At 53.8% G+C, this 16,635-nt stretch overlaps 4 protein-coding genes across 4 annotated transcripts; 2 read left to right on the forward strand and 2 right to left on the reverse strand.

The window, feature by feature from the left end:
* Nucleotides 1-1,318: 1,318 nt before the first annotated feature.
* Nucleotides 1,319-1,857, reverse strand: N0V96_011946 (uncharacterized protein; the record flags this gene model as incomplete). The annotated part of the gene is made up of 2 exons (XM_065759451.1): nucleotides 1,319-1,592; nucleotides 1,853-1,857. 2 exons carry the CDS (start codon nucleotides 1,855-1,857, stop codon nucleotides 1,319-1,321), a joined length of 279 nt encoding a protein of 92 aa, XP_065611905.1.
* A 4,022-nt stretch (nucleotides 1,858-5,879) lies between these two features.
* On the forward strand, nucleotides 5,880-10,125 carry N0V96_011947 (uncharacterized protein; the record flags this gene model as incomplete). Its single annotated transcript, XM_065759452.1, has 4 exons — nucleotides 5,880-6,423; nucleotides 6,487-6,564; nucleotides 6,640-6,704; nucleotides 6,763-10,125. The coding sequence occupies 4 exons, from the start codon at nucleotides 5,880-5,882 to the stop codon at nucleotides 10,123-10,125; spliced, it is 4,050 nt and encodes a 1,349-aa protein (XP_065611906.1).
* Nucleotides 10,126-11,028: 903 nt separating this feature from the next.
* On the forward strand, nucleotides 11,029-12,737 carry N0V96_011948 (uncharacterized protein; the record flags this gene model as incomplete). The annotated part of the gene is made up of 4 exons (XM_053193877.2): nucleotides 11,029-11,130; nucleotides 11,340-11,735; nucleotides 11,875-12,589; nucleotides 12,730-12,737. 4 exons carry the CDS (start codon nucleotides 11,029-11,031, stop codon nucleotides 12,735-12,737), a joined length of 1,221 nt encoding a protein of 406 aa, XP_053048822.2.
* Nucleotides 12,738-12,966: 229 nt separating this feature from the next.
* On the reverse strand, nucleotides 12,967-15,174 carry N0V96_011949 (uncharacterized protein; the record flags this gene model as incomplete). Its single annotated transcript, XM_053193878.2, has 5 exons — nucleotides 12,967-13,331; nucleotides 13,386-14,183; nucleotides 14,236-14,424; nucleotides 14,526-15,054; nucleotides 15,121-15,174. 5 exons carry the CDS (start codon nucleotides 15,172-15,174, stop codon nucleotides 12,967-12,969), a joined length of 1,935 nt encoding a protein of 644 aa, XP_053048823.1.
* Nucleotides 15,175-16,635: the final 1,461 nt, after the last annotated feature.

A 16,635-nucleotide genomic window follows, 5' to 3' on the forward strand; every position in this document is an offset into this window, starting at 1 on the left:
AAGCTCGCCCGTAACCATCCCGCCAAACGGCAGCTTTGACCTGACCTCGCAAGCCTGTGAGGCGCCTGCTGCCGTTGGTGACGGAATTGGACTTGAGGGGGTCCAAATGGGCTTCCTTCCTGCGTGGATTCAGGTTCACGGGGAAGGAATATCAGATTAGTATTCCATAAGGCAGGTGCGGTTGACATCTCGCGTGGCTCCTTCCTCCATGATTCCAAGCCGGATTAACCACCACCCCTTTGCCGCCCAAGACTGAACTGGGATCCCCAGGCCTCAAGACCACCAAGGCCGGACCTTAATTGAACCCCTCTTCCGTCATCAATCAATCATCAGCCTTAACACGTTCTAGCCCCCCCACCCTTCCTTCCTGATTTGACAGACAACCAACCTCGAAAGGCCTACACCCAGTCTTTGGTACCGTCGAAACCCCGCCGCATAAACTGTTCTACCCCAACGCGAGAGGTGACTGGTCAAGAGACTCGAGCGGCCGTATCCGAAGAAGCTTGGTTCATGCGTGGCAGACCGGGGTGGGCCCGCTGGGGTCCTGCCGGCTGCGCGGCGCCCCGGACCGGGGAGTGCATTGGGGGAAGATCCTTGCGTCGGGGGGCCTTGCATGACAGCTGCGTAATGGAGGCTCAAAGAGGCGGGGGGAGAATAGACAATATGATTGCGGATGCGGCGTCTGTCGGCTATCCAAGAGTCACTATGGGCACAATCCAGATTCTTGCGCAGTGAGAGGGTTCCTTCCCCACGCCCCTTTGTAGGTAATTCATCTTGCTTCTCCAATTTCGTCTTCAAGCTTGGCTATCTCTATGTGCTCAAGCCATGCTATGTGGTATCAAGTGTTACAATGTCCGTATCTTAATGAAGGTATCTTGATGCGCCGTGAAAGGTCATAATCCACGCAATCGTCATACTCGGCGTTCCTCGCCCTCTTTTGCATCTCCAGCCACTCTCTGGAGGAACATCAGTACCCCGAGATGTCTTCTTCCGTATCCTTCCCACTTGTAATCTCCCAACAAAAGAAATAATAATCTTACACATTAGTAATTGGTCTGTTCATGCGTTTCGCTCCAGCAGTGCTTCGAAATTGAGATACTTCGAACCCAACAATCAAACAACTCCGTACATGACAACGGCAAGGATCGGTAGGCTCCACGCAATACCCCCTCTGGGTTTGCTGGCCATAGCGCCGTTCATGAGCAAAGCATCGAGAGGGTTCACCGGGGCTGAAGAGGTGCTTTGAGGTGAGGCCTGGTTCTCAGTCGTTGTTGTTGAAGTGACAATAGTAGTGGGGGGTATGATAGGGGGCGCCTGACTAGACACTGGTGGTATCGCTGTGGTTGCCGGAGGCAGAGGCGCCTGGCTCGACGGCGGCAGTATAATAGGCGTTGATGTTGATAATGATGTTGTTGGTGGCGGCGGCGGTGGAGCGACAGACGTAGTAGCCGGCGGAGGCGGAGGTGGAGGAGGAGCAATAGCGGTTGTTGAAGGCAGAATGATTATCGTCGTGGTAGATATCGTCTGCACTGCGGATGACGTCTGTTGGTTGAGAGCGCCGCAGAGCAAGTTCACCAGGTTTCCGGACAGAGCTTGGCCCAGTATCGTGTTGACCTGTACTTGAACAGACTGACAAACGTCCTGGAGATTACTTTGCATGCGAGTCAGGCCATTTCTGCATTTCTGGGAGCACGTTCCCGTGCTACCAAAGTCGGTGGCTTCGCATCCTTCGATGGGGTTGTTATATGATAACAGGCAACCCAGCGGAACGGAGAGCTCTGTAATCAGCTGGAAATTAGACAGGCTGAGTGATGTGCTTCCGACACTGATTGTTGCTGCTGTTGCCGCTGACGCCATGACCAAGAGCTCGACCAAGCGCCGCTGAGGGCATTCGAATATCGGCCTCCTCATTTCGGGTGTTTTCGCCCGTCGTCTATGAATGAGATCGCGTTCTGGCGTGGCGTAGCCGCCGTTGGATGTGTTTGAGATGATTTTCCCACTCGGGCGTTGTTGATTGTGAGATTCTCTTCGTATATTGGTTGTAAATGTTTCGTGGCAGATGGTCGAGTCGTCGTCGACAGGATAGTGACGAAGCGGCCAGGAAGACGGTGGCCGACTGAACTTGACAGGCCAGGATTTGGCTGGGAGGCGCTTGACTTTTGGGGATGGAATGACAGAAGCGTGGTAGTTCGGGCGGCGGGCAGAGAAGGCCAGAAGGCCGAAACGTCTCGCGTGTCAGACAGAAGCTGCTGGGGATGACGGCACGATCGGCTGGGAGAACCACGTCAATGCGGGTCGCAGGGCCGGCAGGGTCCAGAGCTTAGACGACCAAACGGTTGGGTTTGCCGGGGCGTTGATTCGAAGGTTTTGGTCTTGTCTGGCCGTGAAGCTGCCTGCTACTGCTGAGGAAGTGCTTACAGATGACGATGGTGTGAAGGTCGCGGGAGTGCGCTCTCTTTTGGGCGAGCTCGTCAATGCCAGCAGGCCGCTTTGGTGTGTAGTCGAGATCTGGTGATTGGGGCGGCTTGAGACTAAGAGAGATTTTGGTGATGAAGCGCGTTTCTTGTATTAGCCGGCATGGACCATGCGCCGGTCAGACAGGGTTTAGGAGAGCCTCTCTTTTCTACCACATGGGTAGAAGATGGGCAGAGAAATGGGCCGTTTGAAGAGAAGGGATCCAAAGGGATGAATGTTCGGTGGGATTATTGACGGCGAGGTTGCCGATCGTGATTCACCGTAGCGAAGAAGGGTTGCACTAGCAGACTAGCAGACGAGCAGACGGATCAAGTCGGGCAAGATGAGAGGAAATAGAGAGGCAAAAAGGTTCAAGAACCGTCTTTGCGCTGCTAGAGGGTGAAGCTTCGTTCGTCTGTCTATCCGTTTTCCCGCTTTCAAAGTGGCATGCAGTCCGGGCGGATGGTGTTTGTCCGAATGTAAAGACGTCGCTGGTTGGAGAGTCGGAAGCTGTAAGTCAAGGAGTTGGTTGATCAAGCCACTTGGGCGCGTCGGTGACACCAGGCGACGGGCAGTTGCGTTCGTGTGGGCGTCGGTCCGGCTGGGACTTGGAGTACGGTACGGTAAGGTAAGGCAGGGTAGGGAGAAGGGACGGTGCGAACAGAGGAAGGGAGAGTATCCGTAGGAGAAGGAGGGCGAGGGTGAGGGTGAAGCGTGAGGGCAAGGAGGTGCGATCAAACACTGTTGATCTTGAGGTTGGGCGATCCGAGGTTTTGTGAAACAGAGTTGCTGCCGTCCGCTGCTCAATGACACCCAAACACGCTGCTGTGGCTCTGGACTTTGAGTTCCCAGGTCAGACAGAAGAGAGACGCGGAGCCGAGTGTTCGGGGAGGCAAGAAATGCAGGTGGCCTTGATGGAGAAGTGGGCGCAAGATAAGTGATCCGTAGACAACAGGTTGAAGAAGACTGGATGAACATGAAGATGAGCAGCTCGCTCAGATATGAGGACAGCGAGTGACGAGGTCGGAGAATAGTTGAGGGAACGGCAAGACACTAGTCGACTGCGTCCTTCTGGCTCTATTCGTCAAGAAGACCCTTGTCTTTCTTTCAGTCTTCACTTGTTCGGGAAAGACGTCAAGCAAAATGTCCGTCATACTTGTTGCTTCGCAGCCAACGAGCTGGACTGATGGCATGTCTCTCGATGGATCATGGGAGGACTTCGTAGGTAAGAATGCGGCGGACGGGGCAACCCCTGCGTAGCCGCAGTTCCGTGCAAAGGCACAAACGACAGGGCGACATCTGACAGGTTCCAGCATTTGGGACGCCAACGGAGGCTGCAGAGGCTGCAGAGGCTGCAAAGTCTTGCAAAGAAGCAGGGGCTCCTTGACAATTCCTTGAAGTCTGTGAACCAGTCAGTCTGCAGTTATGAAGGAGTGAGTGGTGAAGGAGTGGTGGAGTGTTGGCGGGAGGGAGAAGAACGAAACACTTTTGACGTTTGAAGTCAAGGTGCAGCTTACCCCTTGTGGGTCTGTGATTGGCTTGTGTTGCACCTGGGGGGAGGCCCTTCCAGCTGTGGCCTGCCGCCTGCCCGTACAAAGTGCACAGGGCCGTTTGTGGCCAGGTACACCGTAAGGTACAGTGGAGGAAGAGCCACAGACTCGTCGGTTGTGCCCGCCCGGGGGTGACTTTGGGGGAAGCCATTGGCGCCTGTGATTCGCCCAACAAAAGTCACTGGCTCACAGCTGAGAGGGAAGTCTGGGGTGTCCCCGGCCAACCATTCTCTCACTCTGCACTCACTCACTGCTCATCGTTCATCCAGTCACTGTCAAGCTTTTCCTGCTTTCGGGGACTTCACGAACTCTGTCCGACGTCGGTCTCATGAACTCTGAGATGATCAGATGTTCATTGGCTGATTCGCTGTCTGTGAAGGCTGTGATTCGAAAGACCGACTATCGTCACTTACAGCTTACTCTCAATCCACCGGCTGGCTCATCCCACTGGCTTACTACTGTAGGTCCATCCCGCTCACAACATGTTCGTCCGAAAGCTGCCTTTCACGGCGTTTCTTATTAATGACTTCTTCGTCATCAACAAGACCTCCAGAAGTCTAGAGCACTATCGCGTCTTCGCTAGTACGGACCGCAAAGTCTTGCTGACGACTTATTTCATTTACGCGAGTGGACCAATACTCATTCCGACACGCGACCACGTAACGGAAGTCGTGAACGGCTTCCCCCCACACGGGATAAATCTTAAAATAGTAGTGGGAGCATCGAAGCAAGAAATAAATGGCTTCCAGCCAGGTTTAAAAAATTGGACGAGCCCTCTCATTTCGACTTCATACTCATAGCTCTCATCCTCTATGTACTGACACGCATGATGTTCCTTATGTATTGTCACCTTCAACTGCTCTAAGTGAACGAAAGGGTCCGACGTCGCTTAGGCCCGACTTTGGTCAGCGCACATGTCGATCTAAAAGCACCTTGGAGAGTGAGATTTCGCGAATCAGGGCAATTATTCTTCCTCTCGACTCTTCTGTCAGTAGTGACAGAAGGAAATTCTCAATAATATATTGTAAGTCGTTCTTGGTGAGATCTCATAATCACGAATAATGAGATTAGAAACCACATACTGCGCCACTCGTGGCTCACTCACTAACCCGGGGAACTGGGCATCGTGGAGAACGCACTGATGCGCATCGCAGCCACACCCACTTCCTTGTTATACCTTATTGCTGTGCCTCAACCTTATCGTTACCGCAGCGCGCCACTTCGTTCATTTTTCATGTCACCAGCCACGGGAGGTGAGAGGTTTAGGTATGATGTCGAGAGATTGGGATTTCCTAGGCTTCTGCAGTGAGGCTTCATCGCGTCATGCAAGAGGCTTAGGCAGCAGCATTCTTTCTCGAGCGGGGTGAGTGATACCCTGGTACCTGCCCGGTTCAGCCATGTCGCATCACAAAAGCCACAGGAACGAGACACCAACGTGTACTAGTGCTCTATCGCCAAATCTAACGGGCTCAAATGGAAAAGTAAGACGAGTTGCCTTTAATTAGATCGACCTCGCCCTGCAATGATCACAGTGGCACGAGCTGCCATTGGTTCGGTACCACATAAGCAATCCCCCTGTGGACATGGCTTGTCGAGCTCTCGACGGGAATGGCGCCAGCCCAAGCAGCCCTAGCACTCGTCGACCGCCACTGTTCGATCAATCCAACTCTGATTGATGGTTTTTTGAGTTGGATCTCGTTGCCTACCCGAGCCCGACATCCTTGATCCTAGAGACGCTGTCAGCCTCCTATTCCTACCCTGCACTATCTTAATCCAATAAATCAGACTACATGCCTCCTCCTTCTGTGGACTCACGTATTTTACCATTCTTGAAGCTACTATGCCTTTGAACGCTGGCCAGCGTCGTCGCCCATCATGCCTGGTCCCATCGCGTCGACCCGCGACCTCTTTGTAGCCCAGCCGAGGAGCATTCATCGAAAACCCGTTGCTTCGGCGCAGTACGAAGTTGTTGGGGTGCAGGATGATGATGATGAGCAGGACAGAGGGCTCCGGGGTCACGATAACAGCGTGCGACACCGCGAACACCCGGCCTTGGACGAGAACAGGGCGTTTTTGGATGAGCGTGTCGACTTCAGCGATCACCACAGACACGATGGCGATCATTACTTATCCCCGGGACATGGTCTGGCGTCTGTGATTTCGCAGAACAAAAACAGCCCTCACGTATCCGAGTTTGGCTATAGCAAGAGCCCAACGCCATCGCAATGGTCCGAGGAGTCCCGGCCTCGCATGTGGAACCCTGTGTGGCTGAGGAAGACGGTTCTCGTCACGTTTGCGGTGTGTTTTGTCGCCATGCTTCTCACGACGGCTCTACTTTACCACTTCTCCGTACAGAATCATGGATTGAGCACACAGCAAGAAGTCAATCATTATGGCTGGAAGTATGGACCTACAGCTGGTTAGTATTCAGGTCTACAGACAAACAACTTGCATCAAACACTGATATGACATCGTTACCAAGTTCTCGTCATCGTGGCTGCTTTGTGGCGACAGGTAGACTACGCCAACAAGATCCTGATGCCGTGGAAGGAACTACGTAGTGGTCCTTCTGATGTGCAAAAGACACTCCTTCTAGACTAAGTCTCACCACTGGTGACGACCAGTTTCTGGAAAGCAATCAAGAATCGCCATTGGGCTGTCGTTGGTAGCATCGCTGGCTGGGCCCTGATCCTTCTCACGGTAAGAAACCATCTAAAGAAAGCAGGAAAGACGGAGGGGATAATACTAACGATAATAGACCGTCTTCTCCACGGGTCTACTCATCCTCGAGCCGACGGAAGTTACAAGTGACAACGTCGATATTGTGATGACGACGAGCTTCGACGCTGGTGGATTCGATATTCTAGACATGGGACCGGGTCCTGCACAGGTGTACTACGCCATCAACTTCCAAAATCTGCCTTACCCGTCTGGCACATCAGAGGACATGGTCATTCCCCAGCTCAATGCGATGGGAAACGGCCGTCCTGATGCCAACTTTACTGCTACAACACCAGGTGCGAAGATTGGGTTCAGCTGCGAAACTCTTCCCATACAGAATGCGACCATGACTTCGCTGCCTTGGTTCAGCATCAACGGAGCCTTCTGGGTCGCCAACATCACCACACCGGAGTGCAACATTACCCGCGCCATTGTGGCCGCCGGCCCAGATCACAACATCTACGCCAAGCGAAATGCTACGCAGAACTACCAAGCATGGTACCAGGACTACACTTGCAACAACGGGGTGGACTGGAGCGCACCGCTGAACCCTCCTCTGACCAAGTACACCACCGAACAACTGACCAATACCAGCCTTCCGCATCGTATGCTTTTTACCGTAGCGGACATGAGGTTTTCTCCCATGGACACGAGGCGGAACGGCCCCGCGTACATCTACATGGAAAAGATTGTGGCAGTCATGTGCAAGTATGACTACACCATGAGCAACTATGAAGTCAAATCGAGTACCTTTGCCGGTGCCAAGTCAGAGGTCGCTTTGCAGAGTGCCATCCAAGACACGAACGCGAATAGCAGCATCGCCGGCTTCCCGAACGGCTATTTGGGTCTTGCTGTCAGTAACTCTGCGGAACAGACCAAGATTGGTGATGGAGGTGTAGACTTTGTCTTATCGACATCCGTCCCTACCTTCTTCCTCATGATGAAAATGAAGCGTGGTCTGTCCACGATAGGATCTTTCATGGACACGGACCTTCTAATCTCCACGGCATCTGAGGTCTTCAAGGGAATAGGCGCTCAGGTTCTGTCTCAGACGTCCCTAAAGCCATCCAATACGACGACGCAGGGTTCCATCACGTACCTGGAGAACCGCCTGCATGTGAAGGGCCTTTCGACAGCCTTGATGTGTTCCTTTTTGGGAATTCTGACTCTCATAAGCATTGCTATGATCTTCCTCCGGCCTCAAAATGTCGCACCGAGAGAGCCAGGATCGATCGCGGCGAGTGTCACAATACTGGCGGCGAGTCCGGATTTGAACAAGCTGTTCACTGGCCTGGGGTCATCACGCAGAAGTCTCATCCGAGAAACGCTATCCGGGTTTCTGTTCAAAGGGTCTCTCCGACCTGGGCCAGAGACCACATACACCATTGAGCCTAGCCATGGTCAAATGGAACCCTCACGTAGCGCAGTGCCGAGGGAACACCAGTCGATTTCTTGGTGGCGCCCTTTGGCCGGGGCTCCGTGGTTCCTAGTAGTCAGTGTCTTTTTACCTCTGGCGGCTATTGCAGCGTTGGAAATTATCCAGCGCATTTCAGACAACCGAGATGGGTTCATGGAGGTGGGCACGAAGACTTCGACAGTATTGGCGACGTACATACCTGCCGCCGTGGCCATCTCCTTGGCTGGTATGTACTCGAGCTTCGAGGCGATGGCTGCCATATTTGCGCCATTTGCCGCGCTCAAGAAGCGGAACGCCATTGCAAGCCGCTCCGTATTTATGAATCTCGTCGGCAGGATGGCTCCTCACGCCATATGGGACTCTATTCGCTCACGGCATTTCGGCGTCACTGTCATTCTGATGGCTAACATCATGGCTGGATTCCTCACCATTGTTGTCTCGGGTCTTTACAGCGTCTTGGCCGTGCAGCAGGTTGAAGGCGTTGCTCTGCAGCAGATGGACGCATTCCGGCTTGACCAGACCACTCTCTGGGCCGAAGATAACCAAGCGACCGCAATCACATCGTTGATCGAGTACGTCAACCTGCCAGATCCAAAATGGACGTCTGGTGATTTGGTCTTCAACGAGATCAAACCCATGGGTCTCAGCAATCAGGCTATCGCCAATGGCCAGGTTCCGCTGTCGGCCAAGATGACGGGGATCCGCGGTAACTTGAATTGCTCCGTCATACCTGCCGAGCAACGCGAAGTTCAGCCGGTACTGTTCGACAGAAGTACCATGGAGGTTCGTCTCGGCGGCATGGGCACTTCGGTGAGCGTCAATAATCAGACTGCCCTACTTGCCATAAACACCACTCTTCCCTGGATGTGCGGACGCAGGCCGTCAAATACGACCTCGAAGACGTGGATGCAGTACTTCCAGATTCCAAGCTCCGGGTCTCCGGTATATCTTGGAAAAACTTCCATCATGATTTGGAGTTTGGGAAACTCGAGTCTCGTCTACGGTGACGGTGCAATTGATACAAGCCCATCAGCTGGAAATGGCTGGCCAACGACAGACTATGATATCGGGGGTATGGGCTGTCCTACGGTAGCCGTAACGTTTGGCACCGCGAGGGCCACCCCCCGGAAGGAAAAGTACAGGAACACGACGAGGACCAACTTTGACGTCGAGAGCGACCTGGCGACAATCGTGTGCCATCAGAATATTCAGGAGGTCGAAGCCAACGTCACGTTCAACGCTCCGGATATGACAATCAGCAGGACGTCGCCGCCGGTGGTGGACGAGTCGACGATTGAGCTCCTACGTGCCCCAAAGTCAGACACGACTTCCTTTGAGTTCTCCCTCAACAAATTCTTTTTGGACTTTTCGACCTCGGCCCGGAACGTGACGATTCAAGGACCAAACGGTAGCAACATGACTGGTTTCGAGACTCTCATCGACCCTTTTACGCGCGCGCTCGTCACGGGTAGGAACGGGCGGCCAATCGAGGAGCTAGCCGGCGAGAAGAACTCGCAAAATCTGATTGAGGCCTCGAACGGCCTATACAAGACGTACATTGCGCAAGCCATCGCGGCCAACATGCGCAACGCAACGAGCAGCACTGGATCGAACCGGCTGCCGACATACCAGGGCCTCTTGGTATCCCAGAGCGCGCGACGGTTGCACCAGAACGCCGGGCCCAAGATTGCTCTGCAGGCGATGCTGGGCGTCATGGCGCTGTGTATCGTCGTGTCGAGATTGCTAATCGACGTCAACGGGGTGCTGCCTCACGATCCGTGCTCGATTGCTGGGACGGGAACGATGCTTGCTGGGAGCGAGATGGCGACGAGGAGGGTCGTTCCGGAGGGGGCGGAGTGGAGGAGTGACGGGGAGCTCTGTCGGGCTGGGGTGTTTGGCGGTGCTATGAGGTTTGGGATTGGGTGGTGGCGGGATGGAGGTATTGATAGGTTCGGAATCGATGTTGAGGTGGACAAGGCGTGATCATGATTCTCATCCGTGGATGGATGCAAGGAAGCGGATTTGTCTTCGAATATATATACCCGTGCTCTATGAAGCAATGAACGAAACGATAATCAACCATATAGTACCTTGAACACGGCTACAATGGAAATAGTAATATATCAAACCACTTCAATTAATGGCAATATCTTGAGATTCAGGGTTGCTGAAGACTTCCCAACGATGAACAACAAGCTCGAAGCGAGGCTCAGCCTCACCCTACCTCCTTTCCCTTATAGCGGATTCTGATCCAGTCAAACATATCTTGAACGATAGACGAATTCAGATTCTTCGATATATGAGCTACTCAAGTTAAACATCACGTTGCATACTTTCCAACATCTACTCTCTGTTCCGACTTCCACGTCCATCATCCTCCTGATGCGGGGTGCTTCTCTCGATACGAAACGAGGTTAGCGCAGTAATTCTCCAAATACGAGCAGAGGTTAGACTCATTCTGTGAACCCACCTGTGTCGGAGATCATCCAATCATATACATCCATGACAGCATAAGCCTGTGGATCCTGTCCGGAGGCGACCGGGGTAGCTCGACGTCGATCGCGGGTTAGATGAGCGCCTCATGACCGGAGGGGTTTCCGGAGGAGTGGGCCTCGTAAACTCCGGGAGGATCAAAAAGGGCGCGTTCTTGCTGACGCGTGTTTTGTTCTCGTTCCTGCGGCTCTGTTTCCTCCATTCGTATCTGCTGTCAGCCGAGCATCACTCCCTATCTCCATGGTAAACTTGCCTCGACCTCGTTAGACCATCTAAGCCGCGTCCGGTCCCTTGAGTATCGTGGACCTGCAGGGCGCCGGTCGAGCCAGTACAATCCGTGTACTGGATCAGATCATTACAAGTCACCTCAGCTAGGCTTGCCAGGCTATCGATATGTCTGCCTTGGAAACATCTCCGGGCGATGACGTGCGCAAGCGCAGGGCTCATAAGAAGTCTAGAAAGGGGTGCGGAAACTGCAAGTTGCGGCGGGTGAAAGTACGTATCATATCCAAGGATTGAGTCCATCTTGAGCATTCATCTTGCGCACTCCTGATCATGTCAGCGAGTCTACCCCTATCATTCTTCCTGCAACCATCCCCCATAGGGACCCGAGAGATATGTCTCTACAAGGGACTATCTAACTGGGATGACTATCCATCTTTGGCTTTCTGTTTCCTGTTTATAGTGTCTAACAGTAGACATAGTGCGACGAGACTAAACCCCGATGCGTGAAATGCGTCTCGTACGGCGTGATATGCTCCTACGCCCCCACGTCCGCGGCGACGGCCCTCTCTGTGGAAGTGGCGTTTAGTGTTGACCTCTCGTCTGCTTCAACTACTCCCACACCTCCTCAAACGAGAGCTGATCCCGTTCCTCAACCTACGGGAGCCGCTCCGCCTGCTCAGGCCCCCTTCCCGCCCCGTTACGTCCCTCCGCCGTTACCGCAAACCGGATCCATGGAAAGCCCAGACGCGGCGTATCAATTGACCCCCACAGACATCCGCCTCCTCGAACGCTTCCAAAAGAGGACGGTCCTGAGCCTCGGTTCACCAAAGAGTCGAACAATCTACGAGAAAAAGACCCTCCCCATTGCATTTTGCGTAAGCCCCTAAACAACCTCCCTACTACATCCACAGACTAACAAACCCACCAGCACCCCGTGGTAATGCACACAGTGATAGCAATGACCCACCTCCACGACCTAACCCTCCTCCCCGCCTCAAACTCCCCCCCTCCCAGGCAACCCAAACAGCCCTAGCCTACCACTGGTACCGCGGCGTCTCCCTCCTCCACCGCAAACTCTCCAACCCCATACTCCCCAGCGAGCGCGACGCCCTCTGGCTCGCCGCCGCTTTCATCAGCGTCGCCGCCTTCGCCAACGTCGCCTCGCTCGCCGCACCCCGCGACGCCTGGCCGCTTAGGCAGGGGTGCCCCTCGGACCTCGACTGGCTGAAGCTGGGCGACGGGAAGAAGCAGGTGTGGAAGATGACGGATACCCTACGTGCGCCGAGGGGCGTGTTTGCGGATGCGGCGAGCGAGTTGTACGCGCACTTGATGAAGCCCGTCGAGGCGCCGTGTTGTAGCAGCACCATCTATGATGGACCCGAGGATAAAGGAAAGGCGATGGACGCATGGAGTCCGCCCCTCCCAGAAGGCTTCGCAGACCTCTTTGACCTCATCCAGGACCCAACCCACGCGAACCCGTACTTCACCGCCGCCGCCTCCCTCGCTGCCTGTTGGCGAGTTCCCCCCGCGGTGATAGCGGACCCGGACTCGATCGAGCTGATCAAGCCCTTCATGGGCTTCATCAGCAAGCTGGATCCGCGGTTCCGGCGGCTGCTCGAGGACAAGGACGAGCGGGCAATGCTGCTGCTGGCGTATTGGTTCGCGCGGGTGTGCGATCGGAAGCATTGGTGGATGTGGAGGCGGGCCGTGCTGGAGACGAGGGCGATTTGTGAGTATTTAGAGGCGAGGTGGCGAGGGAGGTGGGAGGTGAGGCTTGTTGCGTTTCCGAGGATGATGGCGGATCAGTGTGGGTTATTGTGATGTCCTTCATATTGGTGGAGGGAGGAGGATCTTGGGCTATGAGTTGAGACGAGTGAGATGAGTCATTTCACTACGATGACGAACAAATGCAGTGAAACACTGGGTGTTGAGACTGGGTAGGGAATTTGAATGCAAATGATGATTGAATGAATGTATGAGGCACGTAAAAGAGTACCTCCTGGGAAGTATACATCCTGGTATCGCTCGAAACCCAATGCTGGTTGACTACAAAAATCAAATCACCGCTCAACGCCCACAGTTATACAATTGCCAGGTGCAATTTTCTTACGCTCCGACCTTGACTTCCTGACTGCTGGCAGTCTTCTCGCCATTCTCCTCATCCTTGGCTTTCGCTGCGCCATCTTCGCCAGCCGCAGAGTCGCCGTGCGGATATAGCGGCTTGTTGGGATCGTAGCCAACCGACTTGACTATCCCCAGACCTTTTGTCCTGCCCTCTCGGAACAATAACCGATCGCCAGGGGCGAGATACTCGGGTCGCTGAACGAAGCGGAACGCCACTGTTGCTCTGTCGCCAGTCCGAATGTACGGACGGTCGACATCGATTATTGCGCACGTCTGCGAAACTGGCCCGACGTGGAGCATGGCCTGGTATTTTGTCTTGATGGTAGTCGCGTGAGAGAGAATCAAAACTAGAGATATATTAACTTGGGCGTCGGATTGAACACTTTCTCGATGTGACTCACCTTCTGCTATGAACTCCCTGTGAACCTTGGGAGCTGGCTGTCCCTCAAGCTTGGGCAGAACAACCATGCCTTTCCTGACATCCTTGCGCCGGACTTTCTTCAGGGCGAAGGACGCCGACTGCCCCGCAGAAGCAGCCGGTACCCCCAGTCGCTTGCGTTCGATGGAACGAATGCTGGTTGACGTGAACTGCCCCAGAGAGTCGGGGCCGATGAGCACGTTGTCACCGGCGTGGATAACACCGGCCTTGATAATTCCGGAGACAACTGTACCGACGAAAGGAACCGAAAACGTGTCGTTGATGTGGAATTCAAAGGGTGCCTCGGAATCGTAGCGCCCGTGGTGCGGCAAGATGTTCAGGAATGTCCGGACCAAGTCGAGGTTCTCGCCCGTAACGTTGGAGACCTGGAAGACGGGGCATATCCTCTGGCTGATGAACTGAGTGGCCGTGTTTATGCACTCCTCACGGTCCTTGATGAAGATGGGGATCTTTCGCGCTCCCGGACTCTTCAGGATCTTGGTAATCTGGCTGATGGTCTGCTCGAGAATCTGGGGCGGGCAAATATCAATCTTGGTGATGACGACCATCACCGGGACGTTGAGGGCTAGAGCAATGCCTAAATGCTCTTTGCTCATGCCGATCAGACCGTTGTTGGCCGCAACCATCAGCAAGCAGTAGTTGGGGCTGCTCGACAACAGACCAAACACAGTCGTTCGCAGGTACTTTTCGTGACCTGCCAGGTCAGTGAAGGTAATGACCTTGGCGCTGCGTTTCCCAATCTCTTCCCACGACAGTTTTCCTGGTGATCGTTAGTGAGTCACTCTGACGACAGAAGCCAAAGGGACGCCTACTCCCAGGAGTGTCAGAAACGACAACCTCTCCAACGGTGTCGAAGCCTAGGATCTCCATGCCGACGGAGCTGGTTCTGCCTGTCTCGATCTCGTGCTTGTGGCGGAATAGGTTCACTCGTGCGCGTCCTCTGCCATCGTCGAGGTCTCCCTTGACCAAGACTCCCAGCAGGGAACTCTTTCCAGCGTCGACTGTGATGTGTGGGTTAGCCTATTTCGACGGCCGTACTCATGCTGCGGGATCACTAGCTCGCGCAGCAAGCGCATCATTGGTGGACGCAGAGGGCACATACCGTTGCCAACAACAGCTATTCGAGTCTCAATAACATCCTCTACTGTTGCTGGCGTCTGGCGAATCATGATCTTGCCACTGCAATGGCTGTCTTTGCCAGACTGAGCACTCGGGGCCTCGACATCACCACCGATGTTCTTGGTGATGAGCGTCTGGCAGTCGGCTCGTATCCTCTTGGCCGCCTCTTTCAATCTGGTGTATGCCGCGTTCCATTGCTCTATTGACAATGCCATCGACTCGCCGTTGTTCTCGAAACCGAGCTCGAACACGGCCTCCCCATGGCCCTCTACTATCCTTTCCTGGAGCACTCCCTCCAACTTCTGAAGCGTGTCGTCATCGGTGCCCAGCAGGAGATCTTTCAGCCGGGCGCTAGGGGTAGGCTCTGCTAGATCGAGGTTGTCAAAGAGCTCGTCGAGTTCGGCATGCTGATGTTCGGGGGCCTCAGTCACTTTGGAAATGTCGGTCGTTTTTGCGCTAGGGTACCGTAACGCTTGCTGCTTCTCGACGTACTCGGCAAAGTCGCTAAGAGCCTAGAGGGAAGTGGTCAGCGATGGTCGGGGCGAAGAAGGCATTCGGACTCGGTGGGTTCTCCATACAGCTTCGCCCTTACGCTTCTCGTGCGGTAACGACTTTATGTTCTTGCTCGTCATGGTGGGGTGATGGGAGCAGTTATATTCGTATCCTAAGGATCATTGATACGTGTCAAAAGCAGTATAATGGGGTTGTAGAAGATATCGGATGGAATTGATCGATGGGAGCGCAATGTAGCGTGGTAAGGCTATATAGAGGGAGGGGCGAATTTTAGTTCCGACAAAGTTGGCGTCGCGACGGAACAGAGAAAGGAGTCATCGATTGACTCGGAGCGGCGAAGTCTAACGGCAGGCAGTGCCGCAGTGACAGTCGAGGCCACTTTCACCTCCACACCGCGTCCGGGTGACAGAATGCCCCGCTGCTTTACTTTTGGGCCGCTTATTCTGGGGCCATTTATTCCCTGCCACTTCTTGAAGTGTACTAAGGTAGGTATCGACCACAGTATGTTGTATGCAACAGCCCTCACAAATAGTGCCTATCATACGAGGATCCCAAATCAGGACAAAGTTCTGACCTGCTGAGAATTGAGTTGGACCACATGGTTAGGCCACACACAGCATACTGCTTCATACCCGTATTCTTGCAGATACGGGAATATTCATAAGGTAAGCAGGAGTGGTTGGAATTCAGAGATGGATGAGTCTAAAGCAGCGTTGACATCACGAGTAACTCGGCGGGGCTTATCGATAAGAGCTTTTGCACGGGCCAGCATCCATGCTGTGGTGACGCCTGGATGGTGGTGGTAGACTTACTTACCTTGGGTGATTGCAGAATGCGGAGCCCCGGATTGTGTCTTGACTACCTTAGGTGAAGTATCCGTAAGATAATCACAGAATGGCTGGTCTATCGTTCTTCAGCCATGGTGACCCGCATGGCTGAATACACTCACCACAAACGTCGCGGCAAACGGAAGTGGAAGTTTGTGTGACTCAGGCACGCAATTGCTTGCTTGTGAGTTGATCTGCGGCTGTACCCTGTTTGCTGCGCCTCTTGCCTGACCTGATCAACTGCTGCCGACCAGGAGCAGGAAAAGAGTCATCAAATTGTTCGGAATGGCACATCTAGAGCTTTCGAAAGCCCAGTTGAATGCAATAGAAAAACACAAAGCAGGGTGCGCCAAAGTAGGCTCCATTGCTAGGAATGTCTATTTGAACTGCAAACGACGAGATTGAGTGTATGGTTATAATCGGTAAGTCTGCCCAGCTGTTCCTCAGCCATTATGATGAAGCGGCCAAGTGTCTCTGGCTGCACCATCGTACCAATCCGCAAGTTGTCCCAGGCTGTAGTGGAGTAGATCCTGCAACAGGCTCAGGAGTGCTAACGTGGTCTCGGGATGAGGGTATATGGAGAGAGACCGCATTGATATTCGTATGAAGAGTTACATTCTTTTCCTCTCCGGTGTCGCGACAAGAGACATCAAAACGCGTTGTAAGCGGTGGAATTTCTGTTGTCGGCTCGGGGGTAGTTGGTGTTGACTCAAAAGCAAAGCCCCTTCGCGGCGATGGTGGATGCGTGATCCC

Source organism: Colletotrichum fioriniae, assembly GCF_027942845.1.
Source record: "Colletotrichum fioriniae strain IMI 355084 chromosome Unknown scaffold_20, whole genome shotgun sequence".
Lineage (NCBI taxonomy): Eukaryota > Fungi > Ascomycota > Sordariomycetes > Glomerellales > Glomerellaceae > Colletotrichum > Colletotrichum fioriniae.